Source organism: Typopeltis vanoorti, chromosome 10 (genome assembly GCF_054136105.1).
Source record: "Typopeltis vanoorti isolate ZY-2024b chromosome 10, IOZ_Tvanoo_1.0, whole genome shotgun sequence".
NCBI lineage: Eukaryota > Metazoa > Arthropoda > Arachnida > Uropygi > Thelyphonidae > Typopeltis > Typopeltis vanoorti.
The window spans coordinates 52,447,742-52,468,550 of record NC_143558.1 but is presented as its reverse complement, the minus strand read 5'-3'; the positions used below and the strand labels follow the sequence as shown (position 1 = coordinate 52,468,550).

Below are 20,809 nucleotides of genomic sequence, written 5' to 3'. Positions count from 1 at the left end.
ATAAGTTGTAACTGTGGGCAGGTGAAACAGCAGTCAGCTCAATGTTAGTAAATGTAAAATCATAATACTTTGGCATAATGATATATATTATATTGGTGGGATTATGCTAGAAGAAACTGACCAGGCTAGGTATCTTGGAGATTTAGTTAGTAGGAAGATGAAGTTCAGGGCCACATAAACTGTGAATACAACTCATAGGATAAATCCAATGTAAAACAAATACTGACATGTAAGAATAAGGAAGTTATTTTGCCTGTCTTCAAGACTTTGATATGACTTCATCTTGATTACTGTGTGCGGATCCTGGTTGCTAAGGTAATGCAGATACAATGGAGATAGTGCAAAGGAGAGTGTGCTAAAGATGATATCTGGCCTGTAGAATGTAGATTATGAGGGATTGAGAATTTGTGGACTGCAGATGCTAGCAGACAGGAGAAAGTGGAGTAATATGGCAGAAACCTACAAACTTCTGAAAAGGTCATACAGGATACCAGTAGATAGAATTTTTCATTTTATGGAGAGTGGAGAGAGGATAAAAGGGCATCCATGGAAGTTGAGAATGAACGTAGTCAAGAAAGAGGTGACTGGTAAATTTTTCTTTTCAGAGAACAGTGTGTGACTGGAATGACATGACTTTGTGAGTGAAGATAGTGTGAATGAATTCAAGGCAAGTTATGGAGTGGTGGGAGTAATATGTGGCCTCCCTTGATGAGTCCCTGATCTATGAAGGTCAGCTATCAGCTAACGCCTTTTATTCCCTTATAGGGAGTAGGCGAGGCCTTTTAACCCTATCCAGCTTTTGGAGACTGAGTGGACAGTTCAATCTCCACCAGTAGCTAATCGGAGACGCGCTGGCCCATGACTATCACTAATTATAGGTGGCAACTGATGAAGAGACAGGAAACAAGTGCTGCCATCTCTTGGTACCCAATCCTAACAGGATGTGTTACTGTTTGAAATAATGTGGGTTCCATGGTCGTTTTTCTTGAGTTTACAGAGCAAAAAACCCGAGTTTCTGGGAGGGAAAAAACCACTTGCCCATGCCAGAGATTGACTAACTCGAGAATCAGTCAAAGAAAGGCTTAGAAAAAAAGTTCCTCCATCACCAACTATCTTTGGGCGCTTAGCCACCCAAAGATAGACTTAAGGGTGGCTTAGCACAGAGGATGTGAGTGCCACTCCCACTGAGCTACACAGATTATATCTATGAAGATTTCTTGTAATTATCAGATTAATCCAGAGGGGATTATGAAAATAGTAGAAGGTGAGAGGGGAAGAACCAGAGATCATTCCTGAAAATTATATAAAAGTGCGGCGAAAGGCATGAGGAGCAGTAGGGGCTCATACATAAGCACTGCAACACTGCAGCACCCCCAAGGAAAAAATTAAATTTTGTTTGTGTTTATAAATAATAACAATGCCTATAACATTATATAAATGCAATGCAACATGTTAAAGGTTACAGCTTATGTTTTGACATTCATTGAATAGTTAATAATTGGCATTGTTTGATTAATGCTTTAGATTATGACACAAATGCACTGCGATCTAGCACAGTGTCAGAATTATCACATTCACCAATTGCAGCTAGACTCACCGATATTTGTTTGTGCTTCTCATTGCACATTACAAGTGTTTCCGACACTACTAGTTCGGACAGTGTATTGTATGCTTGTGAGTGTTATTTCTGTGAGATAGGAAACTTTTATTATTAGTGCGTGTTTGTGGTGAACTATTTTTTGTAAATCTTATTTTATTTTGTTAAAATAGCATACACAGGCAGCTCTCGGTTTACAACGGTTCAATTTACGCCAATTCACAATAATGCGGTTGCCTGTGCGTGCTTTCTTACTGTAGTGTGGTTGACTGAGAAACGATGCTAGCAGGCACTCTAGTGTTTGATTGTTTACCGAGCTACTACGACGTATATGTATCAAACCTAGTTTTAATGTTGAATCTGCCTAATTGCTCTATTTAAATTTTTTTACGTACATACGTATTTAAATTGATAAAATACGTAATTACATACCATGTCTGATAATAGAAGTGCAGAAAAATTAGCAGAACTTGGTGTTAATAAGGTGTGGAAATCACTCACACTTGAAAAGAAGATGGGCAGACACGTGCTTATGTCTGTAGACGTATGAACTTACCTCCATCGACTGTTACTACAATTATGAAAAATGCAGATAGAATAAAACAGTCTGTGCAACAATCTATGGCAGCACTAAATGCAAAACTATGTTACAGCAGGGGTAAACTTCATGAAAAAATGGAAAAATTATTATCATTATGAGTGGATGACTTGAATCAGAAAAACATTCCTCTGACACAGGCTGAGAAAGTAAAAACAATTTTTGAGGATCTTAAAAAGACAGATGGAAGTGAAGAAACATTTTTAGGAAGCAAACGTTGGTTAATGATATTTAAGTCTCAAAGTAAGTGCCACAGTGTCAAATTATGTGGTGGGGCGGCAAGTGCAGATGTTGTGGCAATGGCTGCTTTTCCTAAAGAATTTCAAGACTGTGTAGAACAAGTTATCCTCCTGATCTCATTTTTAATGTTGATGAGACTGGGCTCTACTGGAAAAAATTGCCATCACACACCTTCATTTCCTGTGAAGAACATTCCGCTTCAGGTTTTAAAGCTGCAAAAGATAGATTTATGCTTTTGTTGGGTGCAAATGTCTCCGGAACTTTGAAGCTTAAACCAATGTTGGTGTACCATTTACAGACACCACGTGCCTTCAAGGGTCTAAAATCCATGCTGCCAGTCTATTGGAAATGGAACAAGAAAGCTTGGATTACACAAAACGTTTTTATAGATTGGTACACAAATTATTTTTGTCCTACCGTGCTTTGCTTCTGTAAAGAAAATGATTTGCCAGTCAAGGCATTGCTTCTCTTGAATAATGCCTCTGGACATTCTCAAAACCTTGCTGAAGTAAGAACACTATTGGATGTCAAGGTTCTTTACATTCCCCAAACACAGCATCGCTTTTGCAACCGATGGATCAGGGGATTATATCAATCTTCAAAGCCTATTACCTCCGTATAACATTTATGATGGAAATGGTAAGAGTCTTACACAATTCAGGAAAAACTATTAAAGACTATTGGCGGTCATTCGATATTTTGAAGGGTATTATCAACATCCAGGCAGCTTGGAACGACATGTCAGCAAAGTGTTTAAAAGGAGCATGGTGAAAACTTCATCCAGCATTTATGCACGACTTCGAGGAATTAAAGCAAGAGGAAAATGTTACTGAAGATGTTACCAAGCTTGCACGAGAGGTGGAATTGTACGATATTACAGTTGAAGATGTGACAGAAGTCTTAGAGAGCCATGATGAAACACTTTCCAATGAACACTTAAAAGAATTAGCCGAATAATTAAGAGACATTGACTGATGAACTCTGCGAAATGGACCATGATTGGGAATGGAGTGCGAACGTAAAAAGGAGTGTAATCGCATCTATTTGACCTTACACTGAACTCCTTAAAGAAAGAAAAAGAAAATCTAGGCAGTTAATACTGGATACTTTTTTAAAAAAAATGCAGGTGATCCAAAATCAGGAACTTCAACATAGAAATATGTAATATCTTTTTGAAGTTTCATATTTTTTGTATATAATTTTGTTTTGTTTTCATTATTAATAATTTTATTTTAACAAATATATATGTATGTATTATCAAAGCGTTAAATATAATAATGTTACACATACTTCATGTGCATATTTTTTGACTGCACGGAATGTAACTTCAGACCTCCCATTAAAATTGGGTTCGTTTTACGCCGATTCACTTTAAATCCATTTTTTCAGGAACGGAACTGAGGCATAAACTGAGGGCTGCCTGTAATTATTTATTTATTATAGATACAAGGCTGAATTATGACGAGTGTCACTGTTGAAAATATGAAAAGAATTATATTTTTTCAATTATCGTTACACGAAACAAATGCAAATTTGATCTAACACAGTGTCAGAATTATCACACTAGGCCAATTGCAGCTAGACTTACTGATATTCGTTTGACTTCTCATTGCAAGTTACAAGTGATTCTGAAACTGCTCATTTGGGCAGTGTATCATATGTTTATGTGCATTATTTCTGTGAGATACAAAACTTTTATTATTGGTGCATGTTCGTGGTGAACTATTTTTTGTAATTCTTATTTCATTTTGTTAAAATAACATATAATTATTTATTTATTATAGATACAAGGCTGAATTATGATGAGTGTCACTGCTGAAAAAATGAAAATAATTATATTTTTTCAATTATCATTACATGAAACAAATGCACTGCGATCTAACGCAGTGTCAGAATTATCACACCTATTGCAGCTAGACTTGCCGATATTCATTTATGCTTGTCATTGCATGTTACAAGTGATTCCGACACTGCTCGTTTGGGCAGTGTCACTTACAGATAAATTGTATGCATGCGTGCATTATTTCTGTGAGATATGAAACTTTTATTATTGGTGTTTGTTCATGGTGAGGGTGAAATATTTTTAATGAAGCAATTTTTTAATATGTAAATTTATTTATTAATAAATTAGTTACTGATTAGGAAAAAAAAATTTTTTTTTTATTTTTATTTTGTATATGCAGCACTCCCACTTAAAATTTTCACCAGCCGCCACTGGTGAGGAGTAGATTTTTTACATGGAGAATTTATGTTACAACATAAAAATGTGCACAAATTCACCTGGAGAGAAGAGGCAAAGAATAAGAAAAGTCTCAATGACTATGTTATTGTTGATAGTAATGTTTTTCTCACTGGTGCAGGACACTAGAATGCACAGAGGATTTGAAAGGATTTACAGAGATGAGCCACATACCATCTAATGGGATTGTTAGAATAAAATAAGATCACAATTAAGGCCAAAATTTAAAAATAAGTGAATGAAATTTGGACCTTAATTGTAATCTTATTTTATTGTAACCATCCACTGGATGGCATCCAATACATGGCTCAGCTACGTAAATAGGATTATCATTCTTTGTTGTAGTTTGACCTTGTGATTATGTTGATGAACTAATGATGACCAGTTAGTTTCTGGTTGAAATATTTGCAGTAATAAAATTACTACATTCTTGTGAATATGTGTGTATAACAAAGGATAAATTTTTTAATAAAGATGGCAGATCAAGAAAAAAGAATATGAAAAGAGGTTGCTGACATTTGAAATTAGGTGCTATAGATGACTCCTAAAGATACCATAATAATTTTGAAATAAGACAAAGAATCTGTTCTTTTGCCAGCCCTAAGAGATAACATCATAACTAAGATTTGAAGGAAACAACTTATGTGACTTGGTCAGCAGATCAAATGGTTTACTAATGCAAGTTCTTGAAGGACTTATTCTAGAAAACAAAGTGTCAGTCAAGGATGAGTGGAACATTTGTGTTAGGAATATTTCCTAATATACTCTATGGGATGAAGAAGAAAAAAAACAACAGAGGATAAGGGAAAGATATATTCTGTAATTCTTCTGAATTTTGCAAAGGCATTTGACAGGATGATAAGCTGATAGTTAAAAATGCAACATATGTGTATGGATATTGATTAGTGGACCAGATTGAAAATTGTGTTTTTGAATATGAGTAAATCACATTCAAAAACAAAAAGAGTATCATGAATTACATGAATGTGAATCATTTCTGCTATTTTAGCAGCTGCTTCTCAGCAAATGCTAACAATGATGAGGCAATTAAATATTATCTGAAATATGCTAGCGCAGCTTTAAATGTATGAGAACGTTCTGGTTATTAAAATAGGACTGTTGCTATCATTTCAACTTTGCTGTATGGTTACAAAACAAGATACCAGTGAGAGAGAGAGAGAGAGAGAGAAATCTGAAAAAAAAAAATGTGCAAAATACTGTCTTTGGAGCTAGCTGCCCAAGTATTGAGGCAATGATTAAAAATCACTAACTCTGGAGGATTGGTGATGTCACCTATAACGCCAGACACTTTGCCATCTATGAGAGATCTTTGTCTCTTAGAACTGTAGGAGTGACAAGAATAAGAGAGGAAAAAGAAAATAAAAACTCTTCATAGATAACATTAAGGAAAAAATTAAAAAAAAGCAAAATCAGAATAAATAACTGGAAGTTCTGACTCTTGATTGGTGAAAATAGAAAAGGGTAGTGTTGTGTACAGCATACAACAAAGGCTTTTAAGAGAATCCAAAAGAATGCCATATCACTAGGAAAATGCTCCTTTATCGTCAGCTATGTTGCAACACATCAGCCTAATAAGAAATATCCAAAAAGATCAGCTATTCTTAAGACAATAACACTCACTCACAAGTGACTGACAATGATATCTGTGAGTTAAGTGAGAATTCATATGATCAGCTGTTGATTTGTGGAGGTTTATTATTTATAATATGCTGACCTGGTTGGCTGAGTGGTCAGCATATCAGCTCTCCAGCCAAAAGGCTGCAGGTTCGAATCCAGCTATGAGCATGAATGTTTGGGATTGTCTGTGAAAATACTAGTGGTGATGATTGATGGTGCTGGTGTAGATGATGATGATAGTTGCAGCTTGTTGTAGTTGGTGGATTGAGTGGTGGAGACAGAGAGTTGTAGAGTAGGCTCTCCCTCGATAAGTCTTTTGACTCATTGGAGGCGTCATGTAATAACAATAATAATAATGATGATGATGATGATGATGATGTTTAAATCATCTTCAAATAAAAAAAATTCATGTATATGCATGTACTTGTGCATGAGTGAGTTTGTATATTAATTTACCATCCAACAGTTACCCTACAAGGAAGATTTTATTTTCTTCATGATCTATGATTTATATAACTTAAATATGCATATAACTTGAATATTCTAATTTGAATATAATTTTATTTAAATAAGCATATGTTAAATTAATTGAAAATCACTTCTAATGGTGATTTTCAGTTAATGTAACATATGCATATAATCTTTCCAGTGGTAAAATAACTTCTAAAATTGAAAAATATTTGAATAATAATATTCAGTGTGCCTTGATTGTGTCTGCTCTTCTTCTTCTGAGACGATGATCTACTATAATATATAATAGCATATTGTATCATAGATCTGTGTGAAAGATTAATAACATAAGCAGTGTGGATTTTTCAAGCCATTTCAGGCTGACACTAAGTAGTGTGCTGGTCATATACCTGGCAATAAAAGTCATCTCCCACCTACAATCATATTATTCACATTTAATAAATGTTCTGTTTATAATTGCTGGCCTAGTTGGATGGGTGGTTAGTGTATCTGCTCTCCAGACTTTTGATGATGTAGATGATGCGGTTCTTTGTAGTTGTTGGACTGAGTGGTGGAGACGGAGAATTGTGCAGTAGGTACCCTCCTCCTCGATGAGTCTTTGGACTCCCCAAGGAGCCCAAAGTCTCCTTGGCCTACAGGTGTCATGTAATAATAATAATAATAATAATAATTCTATGAGTACAAGCTTGTACTCATGCTATGCTTTTACACATAATTATCTGAGTAGAAGACGTTGAACTACTAGGCTGCTTTCATATGATTTTGAATTAATTCCTAAACATGGTTACTCTCCTCTTTATCTAGTTACTCATGCATGTTTCATAACATTCAAAACAAAAGTGACAAGATGTCATCTGACTTCCAGAAAATAAATGCACTGCACAATAAGCAAATTTTATGACCTGCTATGATCAGTGGCTCTCTCTCTGGAGGACTTTTTATCTTGTCACCAATAATTATGTAGAAAAAGTTAATAGCATTTCAGAGAAGAATTACAGTCAGGCGATGGAATGCTGTTTCAAAGTAATTAAGCATTCTCAAGTCCATAGATGACAATGTGCAGAGGCATGAGAAGATTATACAGGTGACAATAAGCCCAAGATATAAATAAACAAGTCTAAAATACTGACTGATAAGAATACATGCTTTTTGAGAAAGTTGATTATGTCATCTCACCATCAAACCCAAAGAGACATCCATGATTCTTCTATTTTTTCACTGGATCTGTTAAAACAAACGCAATAGGCATCCAAACTGTTTTACAGTCCAACTGGAAACTCACTAAGCTTACTTCTCTACTTTCTCTTTTATTCTGTTTGCCTCTGTTGTGTGAAACTGCCTTTCTCAGGAAGTGTTTCCTAACAACTATTACCTCTAGCTTTTCAAGAAAAATATCAAGGTTAAGGATTCTTCATCCTTAACCATGCTTATACCCTATATGTATAGGCTGCTGTACATCAATTCCATGCATACACAAGAGGTGATAGATTGATGCACAATGAGGCAGAATCTCTAGCACTAATGTACAATAGATTCTGCCACATCTTATGTTTGGGACTGATATTAAAAAAATACAAAAAATGTGTTTAGAGTAAGTTGTTGAACTAATAATCTCTTCTGTATTATTCTAGTACAAAACCCTAACATTCCCTCAGTCTATCCTCATAGTCAACATGGAGTCTTTCCAAAATCTCTTCATCATCTAAAAAACAAAATGATCATAAAACAAGTTACAACAGTATTTATGTTAATCCAGTAATAAATTATAATCTGAATTTTGCTTTAATTTATCTTATAATTTAATTTCACAAATAAAACTAAAGGTATCAAACTTGCCTTGGCCATGTTTACAATAACTTGATATCGTGAACTGATGACAGTCAACTGGTTTCTTATGTAAGTATCAAGATGTGAGGCCAGTAATACTTGAGCTAAAAGCGTCAGCTTGTCTACAGATTCTTTTCCCTTCTCAAGTTCTTCAAGTAGGCCCTTTTAGAAGAAAGATATTGTTATTACTAAGAAAAGCAACATAAGTTATCATTTTGACATTGTTATAAAAATGTATTCAGAAAGAAAGCTAATTCTGAAATAACAAAAAAGATGAATGAGTGATTGGGCACGGAAATGGGGATGTGAGTTCAATGTTGCAAAATGTAAGGTCTTAAAATTTGGAAAACAAAGATGGGATGCAGAATTTATGCTGGTGAGAATATATTGTTGGAGGTAGAGGAAATAAGAGATCAGAGGTGATAGTGGATAAGGATCTAAAATTTAGGGGACACATTGCCAAAATTGTGAAGACAACACAAAGGCTTCTGGGAATGATGCAGAGAACACTGACGTATAGAAGTAGGAAGATTCTTGTTCCATTGTATAAGGCTTTGATTAGGCCACACATGGACTATTGTGCCCAGATTTGGTCACCAGGTTTTCAGAAGGATGAAGAGATGTTGGAAAGAGTCCAAAGGTGGCTGCCTAAGGTAGATTCTGACCTCTGGAATTTTGAGTATGAGGAAAGATTGAGAAGATGTAATTTGCAGAGTCTGGTGGAGAGGAGGAAGAGGGAAGATATGATAGAGACCTACAAGTTGGTAAGGGGTTGTTATAAGATCAATGGTGGAGAAGTTCTACAGAGAATAGTGGGAGATCAGGGGAGAACCAGAGGTCATCCCTGGAAACTGTATAAAGAGGGTGTGAGTAGAGGAGTGAGAGGCAGGTTTTTTTCATGCAGAGTTGTGAATGATTGGAATGCCTTGCCTGAGAGTGTGGTGTCTGCAAGGAGTTTGAGTGTGTTTAAGGCTCGGTATGATGAGATGTGTGTGTGTGTGTGTGTGTGTGTGTGATAAAAGGACCTCGCAGATGAGTCTTTGACTCCATGGGGTCTTGGGGTAATAATAATAATAATAATAATAATAATAATAATAATAATATCGCAATGAACTACCTTACTGGCCATTATGGATCAAATATGCATCCTCATACGGTTCGTATCATCATATATTTCAATGTAATATCAATGGTATTACAATTTTAATATGCACTTCGTATCCATGATAACCTTGACGTCTATAGACGTCTTGGCCGGTAGTGTGGTTAATGGAAGAACCAGAAACTGTGCAAAATTTCAATATCTCTGTGGCATCTGTCAAATTAATGAATTTAATAACTGGAAATGAATATTTTATGTATATAAGTATCCCTTGCTTAATGCGGTTTTGCTTAACACAAGCTTTGATTAATGCATTGAAATTAATTGCGACAATCCCTTTATATAAGCGGCAAGAATTTTAATTAGCATGCCTTTAAATTCCACCAAATATGGCATCATTGCTACAACCCATGGACATGGGCATCACTGTAACTTTCAAAGCCTATTTTCTTAAAAAGACATTCTTAAAGGCAGTAGAAACAATAATAGGAGAAAATGCAATTAGGCTCCAAGAATTTAAAAAAAATTTAACATTAAACATACAGCTGAAAAGATGAAAAGCAAGTGTCTTCTAGCTGTATGAAAGCTGTTTGGAAAACCTTTTGCAGAATGCGCTGATTACTTAGGTGGGTTTCAAATTCCTGTGAATAACGTGGTTGAAGAAATTGTTGCAATTGGTGAAGACATTGGTTTTGATGGTGTTGATTCAGAAGATGCTAAATAATTATTGGATTCAAATTCAAAAGATTTCAGTTACAACGATCATCTTGAAACTGAACAACACCGTGCATATAAAGACAACAAACAAATGGAATGTGAAGATGAGGTTCCAATTGAGATAACAATTAAAGAATTGGATGCAATATTTCAGTTTAGAATTGCATAAGCAGCAAGTAATGGATATGGATTCAGATATTAATCGAAGAATGCTTGTTTGCCAAGGTCTAGAGAGTCATTTTGCTTATTATTGTAGAACTTATGCTGATAGGAAAAAACTAAAAGTGTTCAAATGACTCTTGATAACTTTTTTGATAAAAAATTGCAGTAACTAATGTAGGTACAAATATTTATTAAACATTTACTTTGCATTCATTTTTTATCTTTCCTAAAAGAGTACCATATAAAAGGAATTATTAATATAGTAATCGATCATGGATGAATTGTAATTTTTACCATTGATTATTATATTTGATTAACATGATTTTGATATACGCGGTAACATCAAGGGATTAATTAATTGCGTTAATCAAGGGATACCTTTATTTATAATAATCTCTTATCCCCCTAGTATTATGATATGGTGTGAGATGAAAATTGATAGGAAGAAATATTTAGCTGGACGTTACCATAGACTAAGAAATTATTATTATTATTATGTAAAACCTCCAAGGAGTCCAAAGACTCATTGAGGAAGGGGCACCTACTCCATAACTCACCACCCATTCCACCAACTACAGCGAACTGCAACTATCATCATCATCTACACCGACGTTTACTGGCCACCACCATTAGTATTTTCACAGACAATTATAAACATCCATGCCCATGGTGGGATTTGAACTTGCATACTTCTGGTTGGAGAGAGGATACGCTAACCACTTGGCCAACCAGGCCAGTAAAATACATAGACAAAGAAAATATAGGAGAATTGGCTTAGTGAGCAAGAGAACAGTGGTCATTATGGGTAACTGTGAAATGGGTGTTTAACCTTCCTCATGTTGGTAAGAATGACCATGATGTGATTACCTGGTGGTAGCCAGTCATATGAGAACTTCTGTGAGAAAAGAATATATATCAAACTACTAGGCTGTAGATTATGAAACTTAGAAGACAAATGGAAATGAGATAGTTGTAACTTAGGCACTGATCAAGAGATATGTACCAGCAGCAATGTCTGAGTGCATTACAAAGGTGAAAAGCTAAATAAGGTAGGAGTAAAATGGATGAATGAAGCATGATGTATGGGAAAATAAGTTTTATGAAGGCAGTATAAGAAATGTTAATCAGTTAGATAAGGAGTATAAGGAATGGATCAAGAGGGTTACTCAGTGGTATGTGCAGAAATCAGTCAACAAACCAAAAGAAAAATCCTAGATATGGATGATAATGGGAGATTGGTAACTGTTACAGAGGACAGATGAGGTATTTAATATGCAGTTTATCAAGGTATTTCATTCTTGTGAAAGTGACATCAGGAGAAGTTTACATGTAAAAATTGGACCCTCAAAAATTAAGTAAATTTGTTGTTAACAGTGCAGAAGGAGTTAACAACATATCATTGTATCTTGAAGAAAAGTTCCAAAGAACTAACAGCACCCTTGGTGTATACCTGTTTACCATAAGTCCAACAAAACAAGTCGCAAAAGAGTGGAAAGAGGTTACACTTTTTCCATGTGACAAAGAGTTGATAAGACTGAGACTACAAATTATACACTAATTGATCTGGTTGCTCTAATCACTTATAATTTTGATCCAATGTATATCTGCTGTTAAATATTATTATTATTATTATTACGGGTATCTCCATAGAGTCAGTAGAGTCATCACAAGAGACCCAATCTATCAAAACAATATCTATCATATCTCCTCTTGAATTCATTTACAGACGAAGAACACACACAACTGAGTCAGGAAATGCATTCCACTCATCACTACCCTCCAGGCAAAAAACATTATTCTCACACCCTTGTTAACCACACTTTTCCTTAATTTCCAGGGATGACCTCTTGTTCATCAATCAATCTTATAAAAACCTTTTAGTAATTTAAATGTTTCTATCATATCCCCCTCTTCTCCATATCAACCAACCTCTGCAATTCAAAAGCTCTCAATCTATCAATGTAGGGAGAATTTTTTACATCACTCACCAACTTAGTCACTCTCTTCTGAACACTTTCCACAACCTCCACATCTCCAAGGAATCCAGGTGACCAGACCTGAGCACAGTAATCCAAATGTGGAAGTATCAAAGCTTTATAAAGCAGAATAATTAACTTTTTATCTCTGGATGTTAGTGTGTTCTTCAATAGCCAAGTAATGCTATGTGCAATCTTGGACACCTTGCAATGTGTCATCTGAACTTCATCTGCCTATCTACCACCTCTAAGTCCCTAGCTTCATCAATCTCTTGGAGTACCGTTCCATCAATGTAGTACACCGCTGAAAATCTTTTAATCCCAAAATGCATAATTTACACTTTTGGACAATGAACTGACATCCATTTCCTTTTGCCCATTTTACCAGCTTATTTAAATCATCCTGCAAACTCTCAACATCAGCTTGATTTTTTACTGCACTGCCCAACTTTGCATCATCAGCAAACAACTGAATATCTTCCTTTCAGCCATTTCCTATATCATTTATGTACAAATTAAACAACAATGGCCCAAGCACAGAGCCCTGAGACACACCACTGGTCACCTGCCTCATCCTGGACTCTGTTCCTCCATACCACCTTTTGGTATTTCTCCCTGAGCGATTCTCCTATCCATATCAGCAGTTTAGCATCCATCCCCATCTGTTTCAATTTGCGCAACAGTATTCCATGGGATATCCTGTCAAAAGCCTTAGCAAAATCCAGAAGTACCACTGTGCAGCCATTTCCTTTGTCGAACTCAAATGTCATTCTATTATAAAAAGTTAATAAATTGCTAAGGCAGGATCGACCTTTAACAAAACGATGTTGGCTCCCTATAGAGTATCATATCCTGATCCACCCATTCTTGAATTTTGTCGTTAACCTACTTTTCCAATACTTTTACCACCACTCCCGAGATGGTCATTGGTCTGTAATTAACTAAGTTTTAGAGCAACCTTTATGCAAAGGAACTACTTTGTCTTCCTTCCACTCCCTAGGGACCATACCAGAGTTCAAACTTAAGTTAAATAACCAAGTAAGAGGCATTGACAATACCTTTGCACATTCAAGCAACGCCCGAGCTGATATTCCATCTAAACCTACAGCAGTGTTTGCATTTAACTTTTGTAATATACTAAATACCTCTGATTTCTTAAATGCAATTCTCACATTAGTTATTGTTACAGGTACAGAGATATTCTCACTTGGGTGATAGACTTTTGAAAAGTGATCACTCAGTAACTCTACTATTAAATCTGAATTGGTCACCTCGATACCATCAGCACCCAATAAGGTTATCCTTCCAAAGTCACGCTTCCTTTTACTTGCCACATAGCGGAAGAACTCTTTGGGATTACCACTGATCGTCTTGGCTAATGTCTTCTCATAATCTGATTTAGCTTTTCTTACTATGCTGGTAACCTTCCTAGCTTGAGCCTTGTGCTGCTCATGGGTGTATTGATTGCCTTTCTCCTTGTAAGTTCTCCATAACATTTTATTTTTTGCAGATCAAACTTGATACTATTACTCATCCATCTAACGCCTAACTTGTTTGTCCTCCTGACCATGGGGACATAATCTGATATTGCCTTCCTCAGATACCCGCTGGTTTTATCCCATGCACTGCTAACATCTTTTCCTTCAACATATTCTGCCATAAGACTGCTGCAAGCTCACTCTGATGCTTGTTATAATTGCCTAACCTGTAGTTCCGTATATATCCCTTCTTAAGAGAGAAATGCACAAATTCTGCAACATCCCAAGTCAATACCACATGATCGCTCTCACCAGTTGGAAGTAACGAGGACACCTTACTTATGCATATATCTTCTGAACAAATGACCAGGTCCAATACTCTCACACTACATGTCCCTTCAGTTATGTGCTGTTTCAAGTAATTATCTCGTAGAAGATATATGAATTCCATTTCCTTTTTGCAACGTGATATTTCTTCCTTCCAATTGATATCACCATCACTAAAATCCCCAATAATCACTAACGCTGCACTAATTTGCTGATGCATGAATTCAATATCCCCACCCCCCACCCCCCATATAGCAGCAACCAACTGTATATTTGGTTGCAATGGTCACTATTTCACACCAGACCGCCTCAAATGTACTATCACTCACGTGTATCTTGATATACTACTTTCTTTGGCTGCAACACATCAGCTATCATCAACAGTACTCCTCCCTCTGTTCTATCTTTTCTATCCTCCCTGAAAATACTGTGCCCTTCACATTCAATTCCAGTGACCACATCTTCTGCTGACAGTGAAGTTTTGCTAATGCTTACAACGTTTGGTGAGATTGCACTGACTAATGCTGAAAATTCTTCCCTCTTATTTCGAATGCTTCTTGCATTTGTATACAAAAATTGCAGGTTCAATTTAGTTTTTGTACCAGCTTTAGAACTGATATACATGTCATCACTAATTTCAGTAGTCCTATGCCTATTTTTATCCCCTCTATTCTGCAACTATTCCGCAAATAAGGATCAACAATTATACAATCACTGCTTAAGTACAGCGCCACCTATTAATTAAGTGTAGAACTGCCATACATTATCTTACTCAGATATTGTCAGCTAATATAACGATTCTAAAACAGTAAGTAATTAAGAAATGAATAAGACAGCTAAATAAGTGTCGATTAGGAAGTGCAAGTCTGAATAGTTGTCAAGAAGTGAATGAAAGAAAAAACACAACAAAAGATAGATGTCTTTATAAAACTGTGCTCATTGGAAAAAATAACTTGCATGTATATTTGAATTACCAATCAATTCATTGAACTTGCAATTATTTAAAAATGACTACTATGTAGTCAAAACTCATGTGGGAGGTCCTTTTGTAATACATACAAATAATCAGACCATGCCTTAAATTACATTCAAATTCTCTGCAGATCCACACTCTCAGGTAATGCATTCCAGTCATTCAGCACTTTCCATGAAAAGAAAAGAAAAAAAAACAGCTTCTCACTCCTTTGCTCACACAATATTTATACAGCTTCCATAGATGACTTATTGTTTTACCTACATCGCCCATCATTCTATGAAAAGTCTCTTCACTGTTAACCCGATAAGAATGCCTTACCAACTTATATGTCTTTATCATATCATATCACACCTCCTCTTCCTATTCACTACACTGTAAATTGCATCTTCTGAATCTTTCTTCATATCAACATTCCACAGACCACAAAGAAACATAATCAATTGTCTCTGGACCATTTCCAATACCTCTTCATCTTGAAAATGATGTGACCAAATCAGAGCACCGTACTCCATATGTAACCTAATAGGCTACATATGGATAAAGCCTGCAAGGGCTTACACAATGGAACCATAACGTCTTTACTTCTACAAGTCAGTGTCCTTGGATCATTGCTAGAATTCATTGTGTTATTTTTACAACTTTAGCAATGTATCCACTAAATTTTATATCCGATCAACCCAGATCACTTATTCCTCCACCTCGTCCAAATTATCCCACTGTTTAAATGATTTCTGTTTGTTTTGTTTATGTATGTATTGTGTTGTGCACTTCATGTATCCTTACAGATGCAACTTTTGCAACTTACGTAACATGAAGTGTTACTTAAATTTACAGAAGCTCAATCCAATTGATGCAGTGACTTCTAATGTCATTCCTTTTAGAATCCAAGATTTGACTGACTCAAGACCAAATAAAATATATATATATATATATATATATATATATATATATAGATAGATAGATAGATTAGCCACAAATCAGGTGATCATGAAGTAATCTCACTTGGGTTGTGGCTAGTAACATCAATGCTTTTGTGAGGAAAGGATATATGTTGCAGTAAAAGGCTAGTGATTATGACATGCACAGGATATATAGGGTATTCAACCTGTCACCATACAGATGAGAAGAAGAAGAAGAAGAGGAATAGAAGAAAGCTTGAAGCTACAGCATGGAATGAGGAGTAGAGTGATAAGGAAATAAATACTGCTTAGGAACTGACAATGAAATATATAACAGCATCAACATGTGAATACATTTTGAAGGTCAAAAGGCTGAATAAAGTAGGTGTAAAAGGGATGAATGAGGGCATTGCGCGTGAAATATGGAAGAAGAAGAAGGCACTTTGGAGGCAGCACAAGAGGAATAATGGTAATAATCATTTGCATGAAGAGTATAAAGAGCAAGCCAGAAGAGTGACTAGTTGGTACAGACAACAAAAATGAAGTAAAGCCAGAAATTAGCAAATCAGGTCAAGAAAAATACTTGAGGTTTTTCGATAAGTGGCAAGTAGAAGGAAGAATAATTATGGTAAGATGCTGCTAATGGATGAAAGTGAGAGATTGATAACTGCTACAGCACCCATAGTCAAGGTATTCAGTGAGCAGTTCATCAAGGTGTTTCATCCTCATTATGAAATCAGAAGCACAAGATATAGAGAATAAAATGAAAGAAGAATTAATGGTGAGTGAATAAGAGGTATATGAGAGGTTAAGTAAGCTAGATGTTGATAAGCCAATAGGCCTTGATGACATATCATAAGGGAATGTTCCAAGGAGTTATCATCAGCCTTGGCCTACCTGTTTAACAAGAGTCTTACAGCAGCACAAGTTTCAAAGGAGTAAAAGGAAGGCAAAATTGTTCTACTTAACATTGGCCGCTAGAGGGATTCGTGTTCTGCAGTGTTTGTTGAGAGCTCCTGATAAGATAAGTGTTATTTTAAGTTATCATTGACAATTTTGCTTGAATTTTATGTAGTTTTATTTGCTTTGCGTATCTTAGTGTGCCTGTTTGTGTGTTTTTGGTGTTTCAATTATTAATTTGATAAAATACGATAGAAGCGAGCATGGCTCCCGCAAGAAGGAAAATGGCGGCTAGTAATAATGGTTCGCCATCTTTGTTCAATAACTGTAATATAAAGGAGATTATCCAGTGTACTATCTGTGAAATGTACGCTTTGCAGAGAGCAGTTGGAGTATGGTTAGATGATGATGATAATGGAGTGAATGTGTGTAGAAATTGTAAGGAAAATGAGGAATTAAAGTGTATTTCAAGTCGTGAGTGTGATATTTTTATCAAATATCAGAATGAAGAAAATAGTGATATGATAAGAAATTGTGAGGTTGTACCAGAGAACTGTGAGGGCGTGAATGTACAAAGTATGAATGATGATATTAATACAGAGCAAATTAATGGCTTAACAGATAATAAAAAAGATGAGATAGATGCAATGAGTGAGATCGTGTTGTTGAGTGGAGCGATACATAGAGCAAAGCAGCAGCTAGAGCGTATGCACAAATGTCTACCGAGTGTACCAGCCAATAATAAAAAGTATCACAGGAAAAATAAGAGTATGATTGTGAATGTAAACAAAATGAAGGAGCAAGTGCTGTATGGAGATTCGTTAGTATGAGGTGTGTTAGTAGAGGATTTGACAAAATCGTACCAACCTGGTGCGAACATCAAGGACGTAAGCGAGTCTATTAGAGAGCAAAAGGAAAGGGTGAAAGAAATTATAGTTGTGGCCGGTATGAATGATTTGAAAGGAGATAAAATGGAAATGATAGAGGACCTGAATGAATTGTTTGAGGTAACAAAAGAAAAGAGTGAGAGAGTTAAGATGATTAGTCTTTTTCCGCAGTACGACAGTGAAGTGTTTAGAAGGAGGGCCGTAATTGCAAATGACTTTATGCGTGGGTCATGCATGACGAGTGGTGTGGAATTTGTGGATGTGTGGAGTGAGTTCAATGGGCGAAAGGATCTGTATAAGATGGATAGTTTGCATTTGAATGGATTCGGTGTAAGGAGACTTGAAAAAGTGTTGTTGAATGAAGTGGATGTGCAGAATCAGGGAAACTAGATTTATTAAGTGTGGGAGTAGATATGCAGACCTTAGGGAGGCAGTTGAGTGTATGAATGAGTATAATATGCCTGAGCGAATAAGGACAACAAATCAGAATGGGATAGTTAGTATAAGGCATCAAGGTAGGGATGGGGCTAATGGGGGGGGTCTGCAATTCATGTACACTAATGCTAAGAGTATTAGGAACAAGAATGAAGAATTTTTGGCCTTGGTTGGCACTTCCAGATCACAGGTTATTGACATTAGTGAAACATGACTGACTGTAGATGATATAGCTAGTGGGATTGAATGTGATGGGTATAGTGGGTTCAGGAATGAGGGAGAATAAAATGGGGGGAAGGAGTATTGTTGATGATAGCTGATGAGCTGCAGCCAAGGAGAATAGAAGTTGAATTGCAGGATAGAGAAAATAGCATATTTGAGGCCATTTGGTGTGAGATTGTGGCTACCAGATCAAAATATACAATTGGGTGCTGCTATAGACCAGGTGATGGAAAAGATGGTGGAGATAGTATGCACAAGCAAATAGAAGAAATGAGTGGAAGGAGGGTAATTATTATGGGAGATTTCAACTATGGTCGCATTGATTGGAGTGAGGAGAGGACACACGGGAGGAAGGAACTGGATTTTATGCGGTAATTAAGGGATAACTATCTGCGACAGCATGTAATGGAAAATACTTGGGGTCAGAGAGTGCTTGACCTAGTAATTGCATCTGAGGATTTAGCTGTAACTAATATGACCACATTACCACCAATCAGTGAGAGTGATCACAGGGTCTTGACTTGGGAGGTGGCTAAAGGTGTGGAATTTACAATTAAGACAGGGTACATGTGGAATTATTGGGCTGGTAAGTATGACAAGCTTAGGAGTTTGATTGGTTCAGTGCCATGGCATGTAAAACTGCAAGGGCTAGATGTTGATAGTGCATGGGAGGCGGTTGAGAAGTGTTTGCAGGAGACATTGGCTGACTGTATACCTAGAGTCCGAATAATATATCAAGTAGGGGTTAAATGGATGAATAACACCATTAAGTAGCTTCAGCTGCAAAAAAGGAAACAACTGTGGAGAGAATTTAAGGAGAAAGGTGACCGGCAGGCACATGAACGATATAAAGCGCAGTCCAGAAGGGTAACGAGTATGGTAAGAAAAGCAAAAGCAGATTATGAAAGAACATTAGCCATACAGGCTAAAGAGAATCCAAAACAGTTTTTTAGATATGTTGCAAGTAAAAGAAAAAATGTATATGGCAGAATGATTTTAAAGAATGCCGATGGTAGAGAGGTAACTGAATCAGTTGATATAGTTGAACTACTGAGCGAGCACTTTGCAAGAATATATCATCCAGGTGGTGACATTGCAGAAATGAATGAACCAATAGATTATATGGGAATTGTGGTGAATGAAGTGGAGGTGAGTAGTTTATTGCAAAACCTCAGTGTCAATACATCTGTGGGATTGGATGGTGTACCAGCTCGTGTCGTACGTGAAGTGTCTAAAGAACTGTCAGTACCCTTGACCATTTTGTTTAATTTGAGTCTCGGGTCTGGGTTAGTCCTGAGGGGGTGAAAAGAGGGGAAAATAGTTCCACTGCATAAAGGAGGTTCCAAGACTGCTGTTGTAAATTACCGACCGATTAGCATATCAAGAATCATTGTCAAGGTCTTGGAGAAATTAGTCAAGAAAAGAATACAGGATTGGATAGATGATAATGGGATATTGTATGGGGGACAACATGGTTTTGTGAAGGGAGATCATGCCTCAGTAACTTGCTCACATTTTATAACACAGTGACGGCTGAACTGGATAAGGGTATGTGGATTATAACGATGTTACTGATAAGATCATAAAGAAAATACAAAACAAAACAGAGAATTATAAAAATAAATAAATGCACGAAGCGTATACAACAAATTATCCATACTGATATTCCCACTAAGCACTCATTCACATACGTGTAATTGATTCCATATCACACAAATTATGTAACCATACTTTATAATGGGTTTACAGTGATTCTACTGGACCTTGCCAAGGACTTGAAAAGGATACCACATGGAACTGTAATCAGTAAACTGGAGCAGATGGGGATGGATATAGGGTTGGTGAGATGGATAGGAGGGTGGCTGATGGAGAAATACCAGAGAGTGGTTTATTCAGGAGTTGAGTCCAAAAGACGGCTTGTGACTAGTGGTGTGCCGCAGGGTTCTGTTCTTGGACCACTACTTTTCAATTTGTTCATCATTGATATAGGAAAGGATTTGAGATGAAATGTTCACTGGTTTGCTGATGATGCAAAGTTGGGTAGAGCAATTGTGAGTGCACAGGATGTCAAAATTCTGCAGGATGATTTGGATAGTTTGGAGGTCTGGGCTAGGAAAA

General features: G+C 36.3%; 1 protein-coding gene across 1 annotated transcript in view; it reads right to left on the bottom strand.

Annotated features, from left to right (window-relative positions):
* LOC150102416 (muscle-specific protein 300 kDa-like) overlaps positions 1-20,809 on the bottom strand; it is a 1,203,500-nt gene that overhangs the window by 506,305 nt on the left and 676,386 nt on the right. Inside the window, exon 43 of the mRNA XM_090399574.1 lies at positions 8,620-8,772. Within this exon, the coding sequence (XP_090255700.1) occupies positions 8,620-8,772 (153 nt within the window). The remainder of the gene's footprint in view (positions 1-8,619; positions 8,773-20,809) is intronic.